We start from the raw sequence: 25106 nt of genomic DNA, 5'->3' as shown, positions 1-25106 counted from the left end.
CTGCACTGAACCGACGTTGAAAACATCTCCACACTTCATGTAAGGTCTTTTTCTCTCGAAAAATACTGTTGTGACGAAATACTACGCAACATTTTTCAATAAAAAACAAAGAAAGTTACTGTCTTTGACTGGGTGCAGTTTTGAAGACGGCCTGCAGGGGGAGAAGGGATGTGAGCGTGGAAAGAAAAGGAAAACAAGTTTCCAGTTGAATGAACAAACTGATCTTCGCTTTATCTTCGCTGATCTGATTCAAAGAATGTCTTTGTTTAACATGTTCAGTCTGGTCAACTTGCACATGCCTGAGTTTAACTTTCCTTAATCCCAAAAGAAAACCAAATAACTGGAGTGCAGGGACCTCATGGTGATCAGGAAAATTCCCACGTCCTTTAGAATCTTTTTGCCATTAGTTCACTTTTAAAAGATCAATTTATTTATTTATTTATTTATTATGAAAAACATCAAGGTATTTGTCTTGATGACAAAATATATATCATTATATTTCGCTTTTTATATATTTATTTAGAAATTAGTATTTTGGAGCCAGAAATTATCTATTTTTTTGCTGCCAAAAATTACTATTTTACAGTCAAAAACTAATAATCTGTGACTAAGTATTTTGTGTCCAGATATTAGTATTTTGTGTCCAGAAATTAGTATTTTGTGGCCAGAAATAAGTATTTCGTTTCCAGATATAAGTATTTTTTATCCAGAAATAAGTATTTTGTGGGAACAAATTAGTATTTTGTGGTAAGAAATAAGCATTTTCTGTCCAGAAATAAATATTTTGTGTCCAGAAATAAGTATGTTGTGTCCAGAAATAAGTATTTTGTGTCCAGAAATAAGTATTTTGTGGGAACAAATTAGTATTTTGTGGCAAGAAATAAGTATTTTGTGGGAACAAATTAGTATTTTGTGGTAAGAAATAAGCATTTTCTGTCCAGAAATAAGTATTTTGTGTCCAGAAATAAGTATTTTGTGGGAACAAATTAGTATTTTGTGGCCAGAAATAAGTATTTTGTGTCCAGATATAAGTATTTTTATCCAGAAATAAGTATTTTGTGGGAACAAATTAGTATTTTGTGGTAAGAAATAAGCATTTTCTGTCCAGAAATAAGTATTTTGTGTCCAGAAATAAGTATTTTGTGGCCAGAAATGAGTATTTTGTGGCCAGAAATAAGTATTTTGTGGCAAGAAAGAAGTATTTTGTAGTTGGAAAATATGTATTTTGTAGGAAGAGATTAGTATTTTGTGGCCAAAAATGTATATTTTGTGGCAAGAAATTAACATTTTCTGGGAAGAAATTAGTACTTGCTGCTGAACTCATTCGATAATAATTAATTATTGCTGGTTTATTTCTTACAATGACTGACAGGAAGATTAAGATAATTTTTTCATGAAATGTAGAGAAAAGAAATTAAACATTTCATCACGACTCTTCTTTCATCAGAATTCTCTCACAAATATGCCCAAAAAGAAAAAACAAAAATGATAATCGAACTCATGGCCTCATTAAATGTTGTAGGATCTGAACATCAAGTTGAAAACGATCAGAAAAATACAAAAGAAAGTGTTTTCCAACACTAGGGGGAGCTCTTCTTCACACCTGACGGGATTTCACGTTGACTTTCTGTTTCAATAACAACAATTAGTGCAACAATTCAAGTTAAATTATGTATTTAATTACAAAAAATAAATAAAATAATAATTTATATTGATGTTTTCACTTGTTTTAGTTTTGATCAACAATAATATCTTTATTAAAAATGTCACTCATTGATTTCAGAAGCAGTTTTTAAGTCTCAAGCTTATTTGTTTCCATTTATTTCAACAGCTTTACAAGTTTCTATGAGCGAGAACAAACTTGACAAACGTTTCCAAACACCCACGAAAAAAAGAAAAAAAAAAGTAGTTTCATCCCATTTCAAAACAAGGGTCGTCCAGACCTTCGTGGTCCACTGATCCTCTGGAACGAGTGACCACGCAGTGGTCAGTGAGGACGAGTGCGAAGACCTTCACGAGGTCATGTGACTCATTTCATTAGCACCGTCGTGTTCTGCTGTGTTCGCTGCAGGAGGATCAGTCGCTCGCCGACAATCCTATTAAACAAGTCTTAAGCCGGCGACGGAGGCTGTTCTCTGTGCGTCCATCACCTTCTGGACGTGTCCTCCACCTGCTCCTCGTCCTCCTTCACATCCTCTGCTTCAGCACCGGCCTGTTGGCTCGACGGAAAAGCATCTTGATCTCGTCGGTCACCATGTCCTGCCAGTGGTCCCTGGAATCAGACGTCCGTGAGAAAGTGTCGAGGAAAGTGTGTGTGGAGGAGATTTGTCTCTTTGTTCATCTCTTTCCCTACAAATGTTGATACGATAAAAGGAAAATCTATCATTTTTTTTATCATTTTTAAGTCATTCAATAATTCATAAAGAATAAATATTGATACTATCAATGGAAAATGTATAATTTTTCATTGTTTTTAAGGAAAATGTACAATTTTTCATTGTTTTTAAGGAAAATGTACAATTTTTCATCGTTTTTAAGTCATTAAATAATTCATAAAGAATAAATATTGATACTATCAAGGGAAAATGTATAATTTTTCATTGTTTTTAAGGCAAATGTACAATTTTTCATTGTTTTTAAGGAAAATGTACAATTTTTCGTTGTTTTTAAGGAAAATGTACAATTTATCATCGTTTTTAAGGAAAATGTCAAATTTTTCATCGTTTTTAAGTCATTCAATAATTCATAAAGAATAAATATTGATACTATCAATGGAAAATGTATAATTTTTCATCGTTTTTAAGGCAAATGTACAATTTTTCATTGTTTTTAAGGAAAATGTAAAATTTTTCATCGTTTTTAAGTCATTCAATAATTCATAAAGAATAAACATTGATACTATCAAGGGAAAATGTATAATTTTTCATTGTTTTTAAGGAAAATGTACAATTTTTCATTGTTTTTAAGGAAAATGTACAATTTTTCATCGTTTTTAAGGAAAATGTAACATTTTTCATCGTTTTTAAGTGATTCAATAATTCATAAAGAATAAATATTGATACTATCAAGGGAAAATGTATAATTTTTCATTGTTTTTAAGGAAAATGTACAATTTTTCATTGTTTTTAAGGAAAATGTACAATTTTTCATCGTTTTTAAGTCATTCAATAATTCATAAAGAATAAATATTGATACTATCAATGGAAAATGTATAATTTTTCATTGTTTTTAAGGAAAATGTACAATTTTTCATCGTTTTTAAGTCATTCAATAATTCATAAAGAATAAATATTGATACTATCAAGGGAAAATGTACAATTTTTCATTGTTTTTAAGGAAAATGTACAATTTTTCATCGTTTTTAAGGAAAATGTAAAATTTTTCATCGTTTTTAAGTGATTCAATAATTCATAAAGAATAAATATTGATACTATCAAGGGAAAATGTATAATTTTTCATTGTTTTTAAGGAAAATGTAAAATTTTTCATTGTTTTTAAGGAAAATGTACAATTTTTCATCGTTTTTAAGTCATTCAATAATTCATAAAGAATAAATATTGATACTATCAAGGGAAAATGTATAATTTTTCATTGTTTTTAAGGAAAATGTACAATTTTTCATTGATTTTAAGGAAAATGTACAATTTTTCATCGTTTTTAAGTCATTCAATAATTCATAAAGAATAAATATTGATACTATCAAGGGAAAATGTATAATTTTTCATTGTTTTTAAGGAAAATGTACAATTTTTCATCGTTTTTAAGTCATTCAATAATTCATAAAGAATAAATATTGATACTATCAATGGAAAATGTACAATTTTTCATTGTTTTTAAGGAAAATGTACAATTTTTCATCGTTTTTAAGGAAAATGTAAAAATTTTCATCGTTTTTAAGTCATTCAATAATTCATAAAGAATAAATATTGATACTATCAAGGGAAAATGTATAATTGTTCATTGTTTTTAAGTAATTAAATCATTAATAAAGAATAAATATTGATAAAATCAAAGGAAAATGCACAATTTTTAATCGTTTTTAAGTCATTAAAAAAAAAAGAATAAATATTGATACGAACAAAGGAAAATGTACAATTTTTCATCTTTTTTAGGTAATTAAATAATTAATAAAGAATAAATATTGATGTGATCAAAGGAAAATCTATAAATTTTTCATTAAATAATTAATAAACAATAAATATTGATACGATCAAGCCATCATTCCTTTTTCATTTTTATCATTTTTAGGTCATTAAATAATTAATAAAAAATACAATAAAAAAAAGAAATATATATATATATATATATATATATATATAAAAATATAAAAATAAAAATATAAAATAAAAATGTTTCGATTTTAAAAGTTAGATCAAACAAATGTTGTCGTTTTTTAAATAAGCTTATTAAAAAAATAGTTGCTTTAACAACAAAATAATATTTCAATCAAACTAGTTTCTTATCCCTTGTGTCACCTCAGGGTCAGGGTGACCCCAAAAAGTGTTTGTGGTACAAGTGTTGTGTGTTGAACGACCTCCACTACCGTATATGTGTTTATGGAGGTCATTCACCTTCACCCAGAGACAACACAAGGGATATCACAAACACATTTGTTTACCGTCCTTCAGGTCACCTTGACCCTGAGATAACACGAGCTATGAGCACCTGAGTTACAGTTGAAACCCTGATGATATGAACGTTTGCTCCTCCCTCGACAAGAGGAGAGAGCCTGGAGCGACAGCTGTGGAGGGCGGAGCATGCATGAGGTAGAATTGTCATTTCAAATAAGGACAAAAATGAAGTCATTCATTATTCAAGAGCACATTGTAGTTTTAGAACCTTATGAATTGAAATTGACTCGATGTTGGTACCCAACGGTTAAATAAATAAATCATAAATAAATAAGAAAAAAGTTTCTTCACTGAAAAAACAAAAAATCAAAAGAAAGTGTTTGAACACTTTTTCAAAATTATTTTTCTCTTTGGATTTTTTTTTAGTTTTTTTTCTTATTGTTTTGCTTATTATTTCTTTTATGATGTTTTTTTTGATTGAGTGTCAAAGAAACAAATCCAGCTCCACGTCACCTGAAGGTCTGAAGAAGTGAATTAACGAAAGACAAAGAGCTTCTTTCATCGTGATTAAGATGTGGAAGTGGATAGATGGAGATTAGAGGACGAGAGGATCACGAAAAGCAATCACGATTGGTGACTCAACGAAGGCAGGAAGTCGTGCAACACAACACAAGAGTCCACGTCACGACAACGACACACACTTCTACCTCCTTCGTCACGAAGGTCAAGCCTTTTTTTCTGGGCTTTCTTGGTCTTGTAGGCGGCGATGTCGGCCGCCTTCAGCCCGTGATTGTCTTCCCTGGATTTATACCACAAACTATAAATACAACTATACAAACTTCATTTGCTGTAAAACCTTCTGAGCGACTTCAAAAAAACATATTTCTGCTACATTTGAAAGAGAAAACCTCGAAGTGTGAAACTTACCCTGGTTTAATCTCTGGTGGTTTTGGCAAAGGCTTCATGAAGTTCGTTTTCCCCACGAGCCAGTAAGTCTCTTCGATGCCTTTTCCCTTGAAGAGAAACAACACTTCACTCACACTACACTGAAACCACGGTTATTACGGATATTAGTATTTTGTACACTATCACAATACCAGAGTCAAGTACTCGACAATACTACACATATATACTTGTTACTACACTATCACAACACCAGAGTCAAGTACTGGACAATACTTCACATATATACTTGTTACTACACTATCACAACACCAGAGTCAAGTACTGGACAATACTACACATATATACTTGTTACTACACTATCACAACACCATAGTCAAGTACTCGACAATACTACACATATATACTTGTTACTACACTATCACAACACCAGAGTCAAGTACTCGACAATACTACACATATATACTTGTTACTACACTATCACAACACCAGAGTCAAGTACTCGACAATACTACACATATATACTTGTTACTACACTATCACAACACCAGAGTTAAGTACTCGACAATACTTCACATATATACTTGTTACTACACTATCACAACACCAGAGTCAAGTACTCGACAATACTACACATATATACTTGTTACTACACTATCACAACACCAGAGTCAAGTACTCGACAATACTACACATATATACTTGTTACTACACTATCACAACACCAGAGTCAAGTACTCGACAATACTACACATATAAACTTGTTACTACACTATCACAACACAAGAGTCAAGTACTCAACAAAACTACACATATAAACTTGTTACTACACTATCACAACACCAGAGTCAAGTACTCGACAATACTACACATATATACTTGTTACTACACTATCACAACACCAGAGTCAAGTACTCAACAATACTACACATATATACTTGTTACTACACTATCACAACACCAGAGTCAAGTACTCGACAATACTACACATATATACTTGTTACTACACTATCACAACACCAGAGTCAAGTACTCGACAATACTACACATATATACTTGTTACTACACTATCACAACACAAGAGTCAAGTACTCAACAAAACTACACATATAAACTTGTTACTACACTATCACAACACCAGAGTCAAGTACTCAACAATACTACACATATAAACTTGTTACTACACTATCACAACACCAGAGTCAAGTACTCGACAATACTACACATATATACTTGTTACTACACTATCACAACACCAGAGTCAAGTACTCGACAATACTACACATATATACTTGTTACTACACTATCACAACACCAGAGTCAAGTACTGGACAATACTACACATATATACTTGTTACTACACTATCACAACACCAGAGTCAAGTACTGGACAATACTACACATATATACTTGTTACTACACTATCACAACACCAGAGTCAAGTACTCGACAATACTACACATATAAACTTGTTACTACACTATCACAACACAAGAGTCAAGTACTCAACAAAACTACACATATAAACTTGTTACTACACTATCACAACACCAGAGTCAAGTACTCAACAATACTACACATATATACTTGTTACTACACTATCACAACACCAGAGTCAAGTACTCAACAATACTACACATATAAACTTGTTACTACACTATCACAACACCAGAGTCAAGTACTCGACAATACTACACATATATACTTGTTACTACACTATCACAACACCAGAGTCAAGTACTCGACAATACTACACATATATACTTGTTACTACACTATCACAACACCAGAGTCAAGTACTCGACAATACTACACATATATACTTGTTACTACACTATCACAACACCAGAGTCAAGTACTCGACAATACTACACATATATACTTGTTACTACACTATCACAACACCAGAGTCAAGTACTCGACAATACTACACATATATACTTGTTACTACACTATCACAACACCAGAGTCAAGTACTCGACAATACTACACATATATACTTGTTACTACACTATCACAACACCAGAGTCAAGTACTCGACAATACTACACATATATACTTGTTACTACACTATCACAACACCAGAGTCAAGTACTGGACAATACTACACATATATACTTGTTACTACACTATCACAACACCAGAGTCAAGTACTCGACAATACTACACATATAAACTTGTTACTACACTATCACAACACAAGAGTCAAGTACTCAACAAAACTACACATATAAACTTGTTACTACACTATCACAACACCAGAGTCAAGTACTCAACAATACTACACATATATACTTGTTACTACACTATCACAACACCAGAGTCAAGTACTCAACAAAACTACACATATAAACTTGTTACTACACTATCACAGCACCAGAGTCAAGTACTGGACAATACTACACATATATACTTGTTACTACACTATCACAACACCAGAGTCAAGTACTTGGAAATACTTCACATATATACTTGTTACTACACTATCACTATATATCACAATATATCATATGGTTGAGTCTGTATCGTGACACGTATCAACACATCCTTGACAATAGAATCCTTTAATAATGGTTTAAGTTTATTATGATATTCAAATCATTCTAATCTTCTCTCCCAACAACATGGAAACACTGTGAACCTTCAATTTACCTTCAGCTCTGTTTTGCCGCGAACATCTATTTTGTAGCCGTCGTTGAGAGAGCGAAGAATCTTGACGGTGCTCATGTTGACGTGGATTCTATAAGCTGACCAGAGGACGCACGTTACTGAAGCACGTTCACCAGAAAACCTGCAGACGCTGAGATCCTCACGCAGGCCAGTGGACTCCATACGTGAGGCAGTGTTGACTGTGTCTCCGAAAAGGCAGTAGCGAGGCATCGTCAGACCCACCACTCCAGCTACACACGGCCCTGATGGACACACAAACATACACAAAGACATGATAGAGACATTAGTGGACACACATTTGAATGTGTGTATTTCTGTTAGTATTCTTCTGTGTATTTTCTAATTAGTATTTCGTGACCCACAAAAATAAGTGTTTTGTGGCCAAAAAGAAGTATTTCGTGGTCAGGAAGTAGTATTTTGTGGTTAGAAATTAGTATTTTGTGGTCAGGAAGTAGTATTTTGTGGTTAGAAATTAGTGTTTCGTGGTCAGGAAGTTGTATTTTATGGTTAGAAATTAGTATTTTGTGGTCAGGAAGTAGTATTTTATGGTTAGAAATTAGTATTTTGTGGTCAGGAAGTAGTATTTTATGGTTAGAAATTAGTATTTTGTGGTCAGAAAGTAGTATTTTATGGTTAGAAATTAGTATTTTGTGGTCAGGAAGTAGTATTTTATGGTTAGAAATTAGTATTTTGTGGTCAGGAAGTAGTATTTTGTGGTTAGAAATTAGTATTTTGTGGTCAGGAAGTAGTATTTTGTGGTTATAAATGAGTGTTTCGTGGTCAGGAAGTTGTATTTTATGGTTATAAATGAGTATTTTGTGGTCAGGAAGTACTATTTTGTGGTTATAAATTGGTATTTTGTGGCCAGGTAGTAGTATTTTGTGGTTAGAAATTAGTGTTTCGTGGTCAGGAAGTAGTATTTTATGGTTAGAAATTAGTATTTTGTGGTCAGGAAGTAGTATTTTGTGGTTATAAATTGATATTTTGTGGCCAGGTAGTAGTATTTTGTGGTTAGAAATGAGTGTTTCGTGGTCAGGAAGTTGTATTTTATGGTTAGAAATGAGTATTTTGTGGCCAGGAAGTAGTATTTTGTGGTTATAAATTGATATTTTGTGGCCAGGTAGTAGTACTTTGTGGTTATAAATGAGTGTTTCGTGGTCAGGAAGTTGTATTTTATGGTTAGAAATGAGTATTTTGTGGCCAGGAAGTAGTATTTTGTGGTTATAAATTGATATTTTGTGGCCAGGTAGTAGTATTTTGTGGTTAGAAATTAGTGTTTCGTGGTCAGGAAGTTGTATTTTATGGTTAGAAATGAGTATTTTGTGGCCAGGAAGTAGTATTTTGTGGTTATAAATTGATATTTTGTGGCCAGGTAGTAGTATTTTGTGGTTAGAAATGAGTGTTTCGTGGTCAGGAAGTTGTATTTTATGGTTAGAAATGAGTATTTTGTGGCCAGGAAGTAGTATTTTGTGGTTATAAATTGATATTTTGTGGCCAGGTAGTAGTATTTTGTGGTTAGAAATGAGTGTTTCGTGGTCAGGAAGTTGTATTTTATGGTTAGAAATGAGTATTTTGTGGCCAGGAAGTAGTATTTTGTGGTTATAAATTGGTATTTTGTGGCCAGGTAGTAGTATTTTGTGGTTAGAAATTAGTGTTTCGTGGTCAGGAAGTTGAATTTTATGGTTAGAAATGAGTATTTTGTGGCCAGGAAGTAGTATTTTGTGGTTATAAATTGATATTTTGTGGCCAGGTAGTAGTATTTTGTGGTTAGAAATGAGTGTTTCGTGGTCAGGAAGTTGTATTTTATGGTTAGAAATGAGTATTTTGTGGCCACGAAGTAGTATTTTGTGGTTATAAATGAATATTTTGTGGCCAGGAAGTAGTAATTTGTGGTTATAAATGAGTATTTTGTAGCCAGGAAGTAGTATTTTGTTGTTAGAAAGAAGTGTTTTGTGGCCAGGGAGTAGTATTTTGTGGTTATAAATGAGTATTTCGTGGTCAGGAAGTTGTATTTTGTGGTTATAAATGAGTATTTTGTTTCCAAGAAGTAGTATTTTGTGGCCAGGAAGTAGTATTTTATGGTTAGAAATTTGTATTTTGTGGCCAAGAAGTAGTATTTTGTGGACAGAAAGTTGTATTTTGTGGTTCAAAATTTGTATTTTTCTGGCCAAGAAGTAGTATTTTGTGTATATTTTGGCCAGGAATTAGTATTTTGTGGGCAGAATCAAGTGTTTTGTGGACAGGAAGTAGTATTCTGTGGCCAGAAATGAGTATGTTGTGGCTAGAACTTAGTATTTTGTGGCTAGAAATTAGTAGTTCTTGGCCGGAAATGAGCATTTCTTGGACAGAAATTGGTATTGTACCAATAAATTAATATTTTTTGGCCAGAAATGAGTGTTTTGTGGGCAGAATCAGGTATTCTGTGGCCAGGAAGTAGTATTTTGTGGCCATAAATGAGTATTTTGTGGCCATAAATGAGTATTTTGTGGCCAGAAATGACTATTTTGTGTATTTTTTAGTGGTTTGTAAATTATGCAATACCAGAGTCAAATACTCGACAATACTTCACATATATCCATGTTACTACAGTATACAGTATTTATACAACACATTCTTGGCTATAGAAACCTAAGTTATGGTCTAATTTTATTATGGTATCACCTTATCTTTATTAAGAAAACATGTAAATAATAAAGGTCACGTAGATGTTCACCTGAGTGGATACCAATGCGTATCCTGACCGGCACGTCCGGCATGTGTCGCATGTGAAACGTTCCCACGGAACTGAGGATGTTCAGGGACATGTTGGCGATCTCGGCGGCGTGTTTGTTGCCGTTCTTCTTGGGCAGACCCGACGCCACCATGTAGGCGTCTCCGATGGTCTCCACCTGCGGTGAGTTCCAGCGTCAACACGACGTCCTTGCGTCTCCCGTAAAAAAAATGGCCGACCTTGTAGACGTCGTGGTTGCTGAGCACGGCGTCGAACAGAGAGTAGAGGTCGTTGAGGAGGTCGACCACCTCGATGGGGTCGCTGAGCGAGGAGATGGTGGTGAAGCCCACGATGTCGCTGAAGTAGATGGTGACCTGGTCGAAGTACTCAGGCTCCACGGTGGCGCCGGTCTTCAGGGCGTCAGCCACGGAGCTGGAGAGAGAGCGAGTCGAGGGGTGAGTCGATGACATCACACGCCCGATGATGTCATTGACTCACTGAGGCAACATCTCCGACAGAAGCTTCTCCGTCCTCTGCTTCTCGGCCTCCAGCTCCTCCGTCCTCTCGCGGATCAGGTCCTCCAGGTTGGAGCTGTACTGCTCCAGCATCCTCAGCATGGAGTCGATGATGTTGGTCTTCTTGCCCTTGTTGATGATCTTGAACTGTGGAGGAGGTCAAAGGTCACAAACCATCGAGTCACGGCTGCAGGGCCACGTGACCCCAGTCGTTCGAGAGAAAAAGGTTAAAGGGATGAAATTTACTGATTTAATTCGTAGTTTTTATACATTTTGAGTCAGTAGTTTTTTGAGGAAAGTTAGTTCCTCCACTGAAATTAAAACGAAAGTTGATTTTTATTTTCTATTGTAAATTTTTTGGGAAAAGAGAAGTGAGATTTTTTAAAGATTTATTCATATTGTATACTTTATTTTAGCGAAATACATTTTTTCTATATATTTTCTCTATAACATCCAATATTTTCTCTACGATTCATTTCTAATCTCGTTCCTTCTTCTCACCCTCAATGAAAACCTGAGCATCTTCTTATGAATCTTCAAATCTGTCGTTCCACCTCGTCTGCATTCTCCTCGTCACTTTTATACATCTGAGCCTTTAACCTATATTTCAAAGTTCTACAATGATTTCTTGATTTTACTGTTTATTTAGTAATTGATTGTTTAGTTAGTTCCTCCACTGATGTTTAAATGAAACTTCATTTTATTTTGTGTTGATAAGGTTTCTTGAGCGGATCAATTAAACTTTAAAAATAAGAAAAATGTTTTGAAGATTCAAACATATATTCTGATATTATAGTCAGGTCTTCAATAACATCCTTTTACCACTTCAATATCTGCTTCTATGTTCATACTTCATTGTTTTTGGCTTTTCTTACACACGCCACTAAATGAAGTTTCTTTAACCCTTGTGTTATCTTAGGGTCAAGGTGACCCGAACGCCACGAAAACAAAGGTTGTTGTTCATGGGGAAGAGAAAACTTTACATCTGACTATGATGCTGTCAGGTTAGAGATAAAACTTAAAGCTGAAACTCAAAGATATCAGAGATGGTTCAAAGTCACAAAAGCTTTACTTGTACAAGGAGAGAGGAATACAGAACATACTCATGTGTGTCCGATTTCTATCTGAAGAAAGAACTGATCCGGTTGCATCTTTATACTGCATCGTCAGTTATTGATAATCCGAAAGAGAACAATAAGGTCCGAACTGGAATGAACTGGTATTAGATGTAGGAACAGGTTGTTTCTTCCTGAAGGTTAATCTGAGTAAACCTAGTATGTATTATCTGGAAACATCCCATATATTCCTTTTTCGGCACAACGAAAAGCAATGACTTAAACACCAGCAATGATTGAATATGTTGACATGTGTGGATAAGTAAACGTGATAACATACTTTAGAAGTAATTTTCCACCACAAGTCAAGTACTTATTGTTCTTCGAATACTTTGAGCTGAGCCTAACTTTTAGGAATATGACTGCACATCACGTAGGTGTAGTGCACCCATTTCATGAAAAAACAAAATGGCAGGTTTGTCAGCAAAGAACTTCTACAGCAACTACCAAATTTCATCTTGAGTTTTGAGGGAATTAAATAGTTAGTGTTTGTCCAACAACGTTTCATATGGACATAAATATACATTTGAGTAATTTAGCAGAAGGAAAGTGTCATCATTAATATGAGCAAGTTTTTTTTTTGTGTTTTTGTGTTTTTTTGCTACTATATCCTACGGTATATACGGTATACTTTGTCATCCAGACAAATATCTTGTCCTTATATTTTGTATCATAAACAAATCAGTTAAAATTGAACAACTTGGGAATTAAGAAGGTTTTTGGAATGACTGGAAGTGTTATGTTTTTAAAAACAAATATATATATTTTTAATATTCTTATACAATTATATATATAATATTGAATTATATATATATATATATAGAACCAAATATTCAATATACAACTTTTTCAATTCAAATATTTAAAATGTTCTTTTTTGACCTACGGTATATACGGTATACTTTGTCATCCAGACAAATATCTTGTCCTGATATTTTCTATCATAAACAAATCAGTTAAAATTGAACAACTTGGGAATTTTCCTGTTCACCGTGAGGTCCCTGCACTCCTTTTTCTTAATTTGATTTAACTTACTTTGGATAAATAAAACCTTAACCCACCCATTTGTCACTTAACCAGAATAAGGGTAGACTAATAATAATAATAATAAACAATAATACTTGTTTTTCACAGCAAACACAAGTGGTACAAAAATATCCTCATAAGTTCGCTAAAAAGTTCTGCTTCTACACGAAACAGAGCAAAACAAACCCTGTCAAAGATCTCATCGAAGGACGGTCTTCGATCCGGCATCTCGCTCCAGCACTGCTTCATCAGCTGGATACATTCCAGAGGGGCCTGGTCAGGGGCCACAGTGGGACGACACATGGGCGGAGGCTTCTTCACCTTCCTGATGATCTCTTCAAGGAAAGAGCGAGTCAGTGAAAAGTACTTCTTGTCCTGCCGAGCGAACGCTCTACCCTCGGGAGGGAGTCCCAGCGTGCAGTACGGTGGACCTCGAACCACCACCTCCTGGAGGATGATGGCGAAGCTGTAGACGTCTCCCTTGTAAGTTCCTTTGCGGGAGCTCGCCAGGTCCCTCAAGAACTCGGGCGCCGTCCAGAAAAGTTCTGGACGCATCGACGGTGGAAATGATTGAGGAGTAGAACGAACAAGATGATTCAGACGTAAACATTTCAAAGATTCAAGTAAACCCTCTTACGAGTAGTAGTAGTAGTAGTTCTCATCGTAATATACCTGGAGTCGTTATCAGAATATTATACATATTTCAAATGTTGAAACTGTGATTTAATTTTTAATTTAAATGTTGTTTGTTTTTATTTTAAAGCCCTGGATTTTTTGAGAGAATAATTCAATTAAAAATATTTAAATTAAAATGTTTGTTTTTACCTTTTTTAATTATTTAATTTAAAAAAAATTAACAAATTATTGTTTTAAACATTGGATTGAATTTTTTTTTATATACCTTATATTTAATTTGAATAACTGTGAATTCAAAAATAATTTTGAATTAAGAAGGTTTTTGGAATGACTGGAAATGTTATGTTTTTAAAAACAAATATATATATTTTTTAATATTCTTATACAATTATATATATAATATTGAACTATATATATATATATAGAACCAAATATTCAATATACAACTTTTTCAATTCAAATATTTAAAATGTTCTTTTTTGACTTATTGGAATTACAATATCAAACTCAATGTGTAAAAATAAAATCAATTTCATTTAAAATATTTATATATATATTTTACAAATGATCAATATTTAAAGACTTGAACACAATGATCCAACGATGTCACTGACGTACTTTCATACCAATGTTTGTTTCAGAAGATTCTACCTTCAGGTGGAGGTTGTTCCACTGGAGCCTTCTGAGAGTCCAGCAGTTCATTGAACCCATAGTCTGTGATCTTCAGCACGAAGCGTCCGTCGACCACACAGTTGCGAGACTTGAGTCGACCGTGAGCGAAGTCTCTGTGGTGCAGATACTTCATTCCCTGCGAACAAGAGTCATGGTCGTCACGGTGATGGACCTCCACAGCGCCAGGACCAAGAAAACCTTGATGAGGTCCAGCAGGAGGGACGACTTGAACATCCAGTCCAGCTTGACGTCCTCGTTCCTGAGGAGGTCCTGCAGGCTCCCCCGAGAGCAGTGCTCCGTCACCACCGCGAAGACCCCGCAGTCGGAGAAGAAGCCGAGGAACGGATTCACGTTCTCGTTCCTCAGGTCCTTCATCTGGAATAAAACACACATGGAGTTAGTGTTTGGATGGATGGATGGATGGATGGATGGATGGATGGATGGATGGATGGATGGATGGATGGATGGATGGATGGATGGATGGATGGATGGATGGATGGATGGATGGATGGATGGATGGATGGATGGTTAGATGGATGGATGGATGGATGAATGGATGGATGGATGGATGGATGGATGGATGGATGGATGGATGGATGGATGGATGGATGGATGGATGGATGGATGGATGGATGGATGGATGGATGGATGGATGGATGGATGGATGGATGGATGGATGGAGGGATGGATGGATGGATGGATGGATGGATGGATGGATGGATGGATGGATGGATGATGGATGGATGGATGGATGGATGGATGGATGGATGGATGGATGGATGGATGGATGGATGGATGGATGGATGGATGGATGATTAGATGGATGATTAGATGGATGATTAGATGGATGGATGGATGGATGGATGTATGTATGATGGATGGATGGATGGATATAGATAAATAGCTTTTGTTTTTTTTAAATAATCTATTTGAAATGTTATACTTTCAAAAATATATTTTGTCAATAAAAACAAATTCAACGTTTAAATAAAGACATTATTGAATTAAATTACTAAATATTTTTTTCAATAAAACAAATAGAAATAAATGAATCAAAGTTTTAATAACTGAAATAAAAAAATCAACGAGTCCTTATTCTTATGATTTACTTCCTTGATGAGGTTTCATTGAGAAGCAAATACGGTTTCATGATACAGTAATTTCAGACGTCACTAGGTGGCGCTCTCTTCAATAAGTATGTTTGTTCAGAAGGTATTACCTTTGAAAATGAACACAATCTCTCATTAAACCTCGAGTCATCACTTCTAGTCTCAAATACAAATAGAATCTTGGTGATGAGTTGACAAGGCTTCATGAAACAGCTGATGATGTATCATGATACAGTTGCTTCTTTTTGACCACTAGATGTCATTCTCTGCTTTATGATCTTAAGCTCTGATCCAACTCAACAACCCTGACACCTAGTGGCCTTTTAAAGTAAAGACACTGTATCGCGACACACCGTCAGCTGCTTCATGAAGCCCCGTCGACACTGGCGCACGAACCTTGGTGAGATACTTGGTGGTGCTCTGCTTCATCTCCTTGAACTGACCCTCGGTGAACTTTTTCAGCCAAACCCAGTCACCCTAGAACAAAAACCACGTTGAAGTAAGTCCGTCAAACAAGAGGCTACGGTGGCGGTGAATCAAATGACCTCGTAGACGGCGACGTTGGTGGTCTCGTGGGTCGTACTGATGGTGCTGTTCATGGAGCGAGACGGGTCCGCGGATCTGTCCTCGATGGTGCTTTTGGACTCACTCAGATCCTCCAGCGTGATCTTCTGCACGAGTCAGGAAACCATATCAACGCATTCCAAGTTTGTCTCGTACACGAGCGACATCGGACGTTGAAGATGAATTTCTTACTCTGAATTTTTAAAGCATCGAAAATTGGACTTTTATTTTGAAAAACCTTTTCATTTATAGCACTAAATACAATTTTAAAGCGGAATATAAAAAATAAATAAAACATCAGATATTAACATAGAATTTTAAAACACATTTTCTTACACTGCATTTACACTACTTTTCCCCGAGCCATCATTTACAAAGTATATTCCATTTTTTTACACGTTAAAATATTCAATTAAATTTATTCACACATTGGAAAAAATAATAAAACATTATGGTTATAATCTTATTTATTGCTTTAAATAAAACTTGATTTTTGATTTTGTTCCTGTTTTATTCCACAGTTCAGTTTTGACTTTTTGATATTTTTTTATTTGTTCAGTGATTTAATTGAATTTCTTTTTATTTATTGAATTTTTTTTATTATTATTATTATTGTAAATTGAGTTTATACTTCTGAGTCTTCTGCATATTTTCTGCATGTTTTACACGACGAACGCTGACTTTCTTCAGGAAAAAGAGAAAGATTTGATTGTTTTTCAATTCTATTCTTTTTGTAAATTGAGTCTTCTGAATATTTTTACAATATATTTTTTAAATGTAAAAAAATGCTACTGAATTTATTCATGCACTTAAAAATATATTAAAATATCATGGTAAGAAAATAATTGAATGAATTAAATAAAACTTGATTTTATTCCCAGACTTTTGGACATATAGAGATATTGGACTATTTTTGTTTTTGTTCCGTGCATTTATTGGACTTCTTGTAATTTATCAAATATTTTTCATCTTCTTGTAAATTAACTCTTCTGCATATTTTCTGCATTGATTTATTTACACGCTGAACTTTACTCTGAATTTATTTACGCATTGAAAGAATATTAAAACATTTGTGGTAAGAAATAAAATGTATCCTTTTGTTCCCCAGTTCGGTTTTGGACTTTCACACATTTAGAGATACTGGACTCTTTTTTTTTCTTTCTTTCTTCGTTTGGTTCTTTGTTTTAATTGGACTCTTTGTTATTTATCAAATTTCTTGTAAATTAACTCTTCTGAATATTTTCTGCATTTATTTCTTTACACGCTGAACTTTACTCTGAATTTATTTACGCACATTTAGAGATACTGGACTCTTTTTTTTCTTTCTTTCTTCGTTTGGTTCTTTGTTTTAATTGGACTTATTTGTCAAATTTCTTGTAAATTAACTCTTCTGAATATTTTCTGCATTTATTTCTTTACACGCTGAACTTTACACTTTGAACTTTTTGAATTAAATAACAATTGATTCAACCTTTTGTCCCCCAGTTCGGTTTTGGACTTTCACACATTTAGAGATACTGGACTCTTTTTTTTCTTTCTTTGATTAGTTCTTTGTTTTAATTATACTTCTTGTTATTTATTCAATATATATTTTTCATCTTCTTTTTAATGGACTCTTCTGAATATTTATGAATATTTTTTAAATGTTTAAATGTTTACATCAGTGACTGAAATTTTAATTGGTTTGAGTCTGAATTCGATGCTGCAGAAATGATTTCTTAGAAGTTCCAGTTCAAAGTCCAACGGCTCACATTTACTTCTGAACTCTCGTTGTGAGTAAAAACCTTCATCTTCACCTTCTTGCTGAGTTGAGGGTTGATGAAGGTCAGATCCTCCAGAGTCAACAGAATCCGGTTGGGACCTTTGACCAGCTGGGTCTGTTGGATCCTCCTCCTGCCGGGTCGAAAAGGTTTGACTCGATCCAGAAGATAAATAACAAATGTTCATCAGTACCTGACGTAAAAGCCCACGGCGACGGCGCCGACAGCCAAGGCCAGGACGACGGAGATGACCACGATGATGTACGTGACCTCCACGCCTCCCGTGCACACGGCGCCGGTGTCGAACCAGCAGCTGGAGTCGGCCGGTGGAGCAGATCCGCCGGGATAATGGACCGACCTCCCGGTGTCGCGGACCCGGCCCGAGGAAAGATCCACCACCTGGGTCGGACGCAGCTCGCCGCCCAGGTGGTCCGTGTCCAGGACGATGTAATTCGTGGTCACTTCTCCGCCGGCGTCGACCAGGACCTTCTGGTTGAAGCCGTGGAAGGAGACCTCTTTGGTGTAGTAGGCCAGGTTGGAGCCCGAGAGCTTCATCCCTGCTCTCCTGGCGTTGTGGATGGACCGGGCCAGAAGATAGATGCTGTTGTAGATGGTTCCGAACAGAGGGTTCACCTGCAACATCACACACGCTTAGAAAATACTTTTGATCGTGAAGATGTAAAGTTTGACCAGTTTTCAACATTCACTAAACATCACGGTGAGAAACTCATTTAATCAAATGAATAAAACGTGTTTTTTGTTTCCTGTTTTATTTCTCTGTTCGGAGCAAGCTTTGGTTTTTGGACAGTTTATTTAGTTGATTTGTGTTTATTTGTGACATTGTCTATTTATAGTATTGATTTAAAATTATTATAATTAAAACAGAGATAAAATAATTAAATAATACAGTCAGATATAAGTTGATAAGAGGATATTTGCTTGTTTTGTTTTTAATTATTTTTAGTTTTGATTTGTGTTTTAACCCTTGTCTAATCTCAAGGTCAAAGTGTTGAATTTATTTTTGGGGCTTTTGGGTCACATTGACCCTGAGATTACATGAGGGTAAAAATAATATGTGTTTGTTTGTTCATTTTTGTGTTGCAATCACACTTCCGGCCGCTAGATGGCAGCAGTCATTACGTCCTCCGAAATTTAGGAACGTTAAAATACCACAAGATTGTTCCACCAATTATCTCATCCCGACCTGGAAGTACAAGAAGTTTGTAGAGTTCCTGTCGCCGTCACCAGCTTCACCCAAATATAGTCAACAAATAAATCCTCATGAATCTTATAATTATAATTATAATTTACTTATAAAATAAAATATTCAATATTAAGTAAACAATTAACATGCAAATAGTCACTGGGTTGGTTTGTATTGGTGTTGAAATTAAGACTTCTGGCCACTAGATGGCAGCAGTCGAATGATTTAACAAATAAATCCCGGCGATGACTGAGGACGAGAGGATACAGTCGACTCCAGCAGCTTTTAAAGCTGATGTTTGGACCTTTTTTGGTTTGAAAACAAATGAAAGCAGTTACAACTGAGGACGAGAGGATACAGTGAGTCCAGCAGCTTTTAAAGCTGATGTTTGGACATATTTTGGTTTGAAAACAAATGAAAGCAGTTATGACTGAGGACGAGAGGATACAGTGAGTCCAGCAGCTTTTAAAGTTAATGTTTGGACATATTTTGGTTTGAAAACAAATGAAAGCAGTTACAACTGAGGACGAGAGGATACAGTGAGTCCAGCAGCTTTTAAAGTTGATGTTTGGACATATTTTGGTTTGAAAACAAATGAAAGCAGTTATGACTGAGGACGAGAGGATACAGTGAGTCCAGCAGCTTTTAAAGCTGATGTTTGGACATATTCTGGTTTGAAAACAAATGAAAGCAGTTACGACTTCAATGTATTTTAAAATGTTTTTGACTGTTCTTCGACTATTTATTTTCGTTCTATCGTCTGTCAAGATATATTTGGCGAATAAAGTTTTGTCTGATTAAATATAAATCTTGTAATTGTTGCCTCGAGGAGCTCAAGCTATTGTCAGGTGTTTCTTTCTTATCAAGAAATGTAAGAACTGGACGGAAAAGGTCGGATTCTGACATTTTTCTGAGTCAGTTTTCAATCAGTTTTATCACAATTCGTTAATGTTAATGCCACTCGAAGCTCACCTTCCAGGTGAAAGAGTTGTTTACCTGCTCAGGTGCGAGGGCCACGTTGACCTCCTGCGTCTCCTTGACTCCGGAGTAAACCTCGGAGAAGGACAGGTTTCCGGAGCCAACGGTGACGGTGAGCACAGCGTCGTACGCTTCCCTCAGCCTGCTGTGGTTCTGCAGCAAGAAGTGAGGACGAGTGTAGGGGACGCTGTAGTGCAGGGTGTCATAGGGCATGAAAACATACTTCCCGGAGGTCAGACCCATTCTCTGGGCCTTGAGCAGGAACGAGGCCTGTTGCTCGCCTCCGATCAGGACGGAGTGCATGCACATGATGACCACTAGGACAGAACCGAGAGTCACGAGTCAGAAGACAGTTGTGAACGTCGTTGAAGATCAAGGTCTTCCTTAAGTCTTTCTTTTCTAAAACAGTAACTGTAAATCCAGACTTTGGTAAGACGTGGTCTTGTGATCAGAATCAAGTGATAATATATATATTTCTAATATATTTTATACCAGGTTATTTATTAATCTTCAAACTCTCAACATAACCAGATATCTTCGTTATTTCCCCTTTTTTTTTTTCTTGTCCCTCATTCATTCATTCATTTTCTATCGTTCTATCCCTTGTGGGGGTCGCGGAGAGACTTGATTCTATCCCAGTTTCATAGGGCAAGAGGCAGGGGACACCCTGGACAGGAAGCCAGTCTGTCACAGGACACACAAAGACAGACAACCATTCACACACACACTCATAGCTACGGACGATTTCCCCCAAAGTTCTCAATCAACCTCTGTATGTTTTTGGACTGTGGGAGGAAACCGGAGTGTCCGGAGTAAACCCATACAACACGGGGAGAACATACTAACTACACACAGAAAGGTCAGAAAGTTTGCTTGGCCCACAAAACACTTTAAAATAACAAACATATTTTGAAGAAAAGTTCTCTGGTTTAAATAGTTTTGCATTTGTTTTCGGGCCTTTGGGTCACATTGACCCTGAGATTACATGAGGGTTAAATTATGTTTCTTTGTTTGTTCATTTTTGTGTTGCAATTACACTTCCGGCTGCGAGCAGTCATTACGTCCTCCGACTTTAGGAACGTTGAAATACCACAAGATCTCAGCGATGACTGAGTACGAGAGGATACAGTGATTCTAGCAGATTTTAAAGCTGTTGTTTGGAGATATTGTGGTTTGAAAACAAATTAAAGTAGTTACGAATTCCTCAAGAGTCATGTGGTCTGTAAATACTACACCAGAGTCAAGTGCTGGACAATACTACACATATATACTTGTTACTACACTATCACAACACCAGAGTCAAGTACTGGACAATACTACACATATATACTTGTTACTACACTATCACAACACCAGAGTCAAGTACTGGACAATACTACACATATATACTTGTTACTACACTATCACAACACCAGAGTCAAGTACTGGACAATACTACACATATATACTTGTTACTACACTATCACAACACCAGAGTCAAGTACTGGACAATACTACACATATATACTTGTTACTACACTATCACAACACCAGAGTCAAGTACTGGACAATACTACACATATATACTTGTTACTACACTATCACAACACCAGAGTCAAGTACTGGACAATACTACACATATATACTTGTTACTACACTATCACAACACCAGAGTCAAGTACTGGACAATACTACACATATATACTTGTTACTACACTATCACAACACCAGAGTCAAGTACTGGACAATACTACACATATGTACTTGTTACTACACTATCACAACACCAGAGTTAAGTACTGGACAATACCACACGTATATCCTTGTTACTACACTATCACAACAACAGAGTCAAGTACTGGACAATACTACACATATATACTTGTTACTACGCTATCACAACACCAGAGTCAAGTACTAGACAATACTACACATATATCTTTGTTACTACACTATCAAAACACCAGAGTCAAGTACTAGACAATACGACACATATATCTTTGTTACTACACTATCAAAACACCAGAGTCAAGTACTGGACAATACTACACATATATCTTTGTTACTACACTATCACAACACCAGAGTCAAGTACTGGACAATACTACACATATATCTTTGTTACTACACTATCAAAACACCAGAGTCAAGTACTGGACAATACTACACATATATCTTTGTTACTACACTATCACAACACCAGAGTCAAGTACTGGACAATACTACACATATATACTTGTTACTACAGTAATAAATCTTATCTTTGACTTGATACGTATTGTATCACCAGACAATACACACTCCTAATTCATAGTGAGAAATAACAAGTAACAATACTAAGATTAGTTAATATAACACCCAAAGAAGAGGAACATAGAAGAACTTTCAACCGACCACACATTTACATGAAACTTAATTTAATTTTCATTCCAATAATTTAAATTCAAATCTGTAAAGTCATTCAAAAAATCTCAAAAGTTTAAGCTTCTCTGGAGCAGAAGTATTACTTGGAAGCTCGGTAAATATTTAACTGTTAAGGACTGAACACAAGATGAAATAAATGCTTCTGCTAAAATTTTCGTTTAAGGAATGATCTTTGAATGTGTTTATAAAACGAGTCTATTGTGGATTATATGTGTAGAACATGTTGATATATACAAGTCACATCAACTCACCTCTGACCTCCCCTGCTGTCTCGATGGCCATCAGCGTGTTCTCCAGCTCGGTCTCATTGACCCCGATGGGTCGGACCAGGGCCACGGGGAGACCCCTCTTCCTGAGGGCGGCCCCCAGCCTCACCCCCGTCTCCATCCAGATGTCGTCGTTGGACGAGACCACGGCCACGTTGGCCCAGCTGAAGTACTTCAGCACGATGAACAGCACCTCGGAGGGGAACGGGATCGTCCTGGAGAACGTGGGGTACCCTGTGATCCGGTCCAGCTCGAAGTTGACGCAGCCGTACGAGAAGATGGCCTTCTCCCAGTTCTTGGCCAGCAGGGACGCGGCGGTGCAGTACCCCGGGTTGGTCGGGCCCAGGAACGCGTCCGCCATGTTCTCGTAGTGAATGAAGGACGTCAGGGCTTTGGACGTCTCGCACGGCTCCTGCAGGATTATGAAGTCCATCTTCAGACCCAGATCCAGACTCAGGTCTTGGTTGATCCTGCTCACGGCCAGCCTGGCCGCCGCCACGGGTAAGGCCCTGTAGTAGACCGGGTCACAGTTCCAGGGGCCCAGAACTCCCACTTTGAAGATCAGGCAGCGCACGCAGCAGGGGAAGGTGAGGACTCCCAGCAGGAGCCACAGGATGAACTGGTTTATGGGCAACGTGGTCCTGGTTCTGATGACACAGAGATGGCTGGACTCCCATAGAGCCCCTTTAAAGTTGAGAGGAATATGTTGCATCTTCTCTCAAGTTGATCCAGTTTTTCCACCAATTATCTCATCCCGACCTGGAAGTAAAACAAGTTTTAAGGTTCCTGTCGCCGTCACCAGCTTCACCCAAATATAGTCAACAAATAAATCCTCTTTAATCTTATAATTATAATTTAATTCACTTATAAAATTATAAAATATTCAATATTCAATATCTAGTAAACAATTAACATGCAAATAGTCACTGGGTTGGTTTGTATTGGTGTTGAAATGAAGAATTCTGGCCACTAGATGGCAGCAGTCAAATGACGTAACAAATAAATCCCGGCGATGAATAAGTACGAGAGGATACAGTGAGCCCAGCAGCTTTTATAGCTGATGTTTGGACATATTTTGGTTTGAAAACAATTGAAAGAAGTTACGACTTTGTCAAGAGTCATGTGGTCTGTAAATTCAAGTACTACGACAATACTACAAATATATCCTTGTTACTACAATATCACAACACCAGAGTCAAGTACTGGACAATATTAAACATATATCCTTGTTACTAAACAATCACAACACTAGAGTGAAGTACTGGACAATACTACAAATATATACTTGTTACTACACTATCACAACACCAGAGTCAAGTTCTCGACAATACTACACATATATACTTGTTACTACACTATCACAACACCAGAGTCAAGTTCTCGACAATACTACACATATATACTTGTTACTACACTATCACAACACCAGAGTCAAGTACTGGACAATATTAAACATATATCCTTGTTACTAAACAATCACAACACTAGAGTGAAGTACTGGACAATACTACAAATATATACTTGTTACTACACTATCACAACACCAGAGTCAATTACTGGACAATACTACACATATATACTTGTTACTACACTATCACAACACCAGAGTCAAGTTCTCGACAATACTACACATATATACTTGTTACTACACTATCGCAACTCCAGACTCAAGTACTTGACAATACTACAAATATATACTTGTTACTACAGTATCTACAGTATATCATATTGTTGAACTTATATATGTATCGTATATGTAATACCTAATACATTACTAAGATGAGTTAATATAACACCTGATGAAGAGGAACATGGAAGAAGATGGAACTCAGAGCCTGAGCTCAAACTAAACTCTTATTATTTTTCAATCCAAATAAGTTCAACAAAAACAAGTCTTTAGATTTAAAGTCGTATCAAAAACTTACCGTCTGGTCAGTTCCTGTCGTCGTCATCAGCTTCAGCCCAAAGTTAAAGTCAACTAAACATCCGTTTACATGTCAGAAC

General features: G+C 35.9%; 1 protein-coding gene across 1 annotated transcript; it reads right to left on the bottom strand.

Moving 5' to 3' along the window:
* Positions 1 to 2187: 2187 nt before the first annotated feature.
* Positions 2188 to 23814, bottom strand: LOC148057880 (retinal guanylyl cyclase 2-like). The gene is made up of 17 exons (XM_087782717.1): positions 23088 to 23814; positions 20452 to 20750; positions 18445 to 18884; positions 18288 to 18384; positions 16473 to 16598; positions 16324 to 16404; positions 15017 to 15193; positions 14798 to 14954; positions 13906 to 14055; positions 13697 to 13845; positions 11353 to 11516; positions 11094 to 11286; positions 10858 to 11032; positions 8288 to 8386; positions 8127 to 8221; positions 5499 to 5584; positions 2188 to 2272 (listed from the first exon to the last, which is right to left on the bottom strand). The coding sequence occupies exons 1-17, from the start codon at positions 23812 to 23814 to the stop codon at positions 2188 to 2190; spliced, it is 3300 nt and encodes a 1099-aa protein (XP_087638843.1).
* Between the last annotated feature and the right edge of the window lie 1292 nt (positions 23815 to 25106).

Source organism: Callionymus lyra, unplaced genomic scaffold, assembly GCF_982586985.1.
Source record: "Callionymus lyra unplaced genomic scaffold, fCalLyr1.hap1.1 HAP1_SCAFFOLD_434, whole genome shotgun sequence".
In the NCBI taxonomy this organism is placed as follows: Eukaryota; Metazoa; Chordata; class Actinopteri; order Syngnathiformes; family Callionymidae; genus Callionymus; species Callionymus lyra.
This window is presented reverse-complemented; position numbering and strand designations above follow the sequence as displayed.

Bases quoted from the DNA above. Each gene is read 5' to 3' on its own strand.
- LOC148057880 (XM_087782717.1), bottom strand. From the start codon at position 23,814: ATGCAACATATTCCTCTCAACTTTAAAGGGGCTCTATGGGAGTCCAGC. The intron at 18,885-20,451 runs GTAAACAACTCT...GTGATGTTGCAG, and splicing joins TGGCCCTCGCACCTGAGCAG to GTGAACCCTCTGTTCGGAAC. The intron at 5,585-8,126 runs GTAAATTGAAGG...TTTCTCTTCAAG, and splicing joins GCGGCAAAACAGAGCTGAAG to GGAAAAGGCATCGAAGAGAC.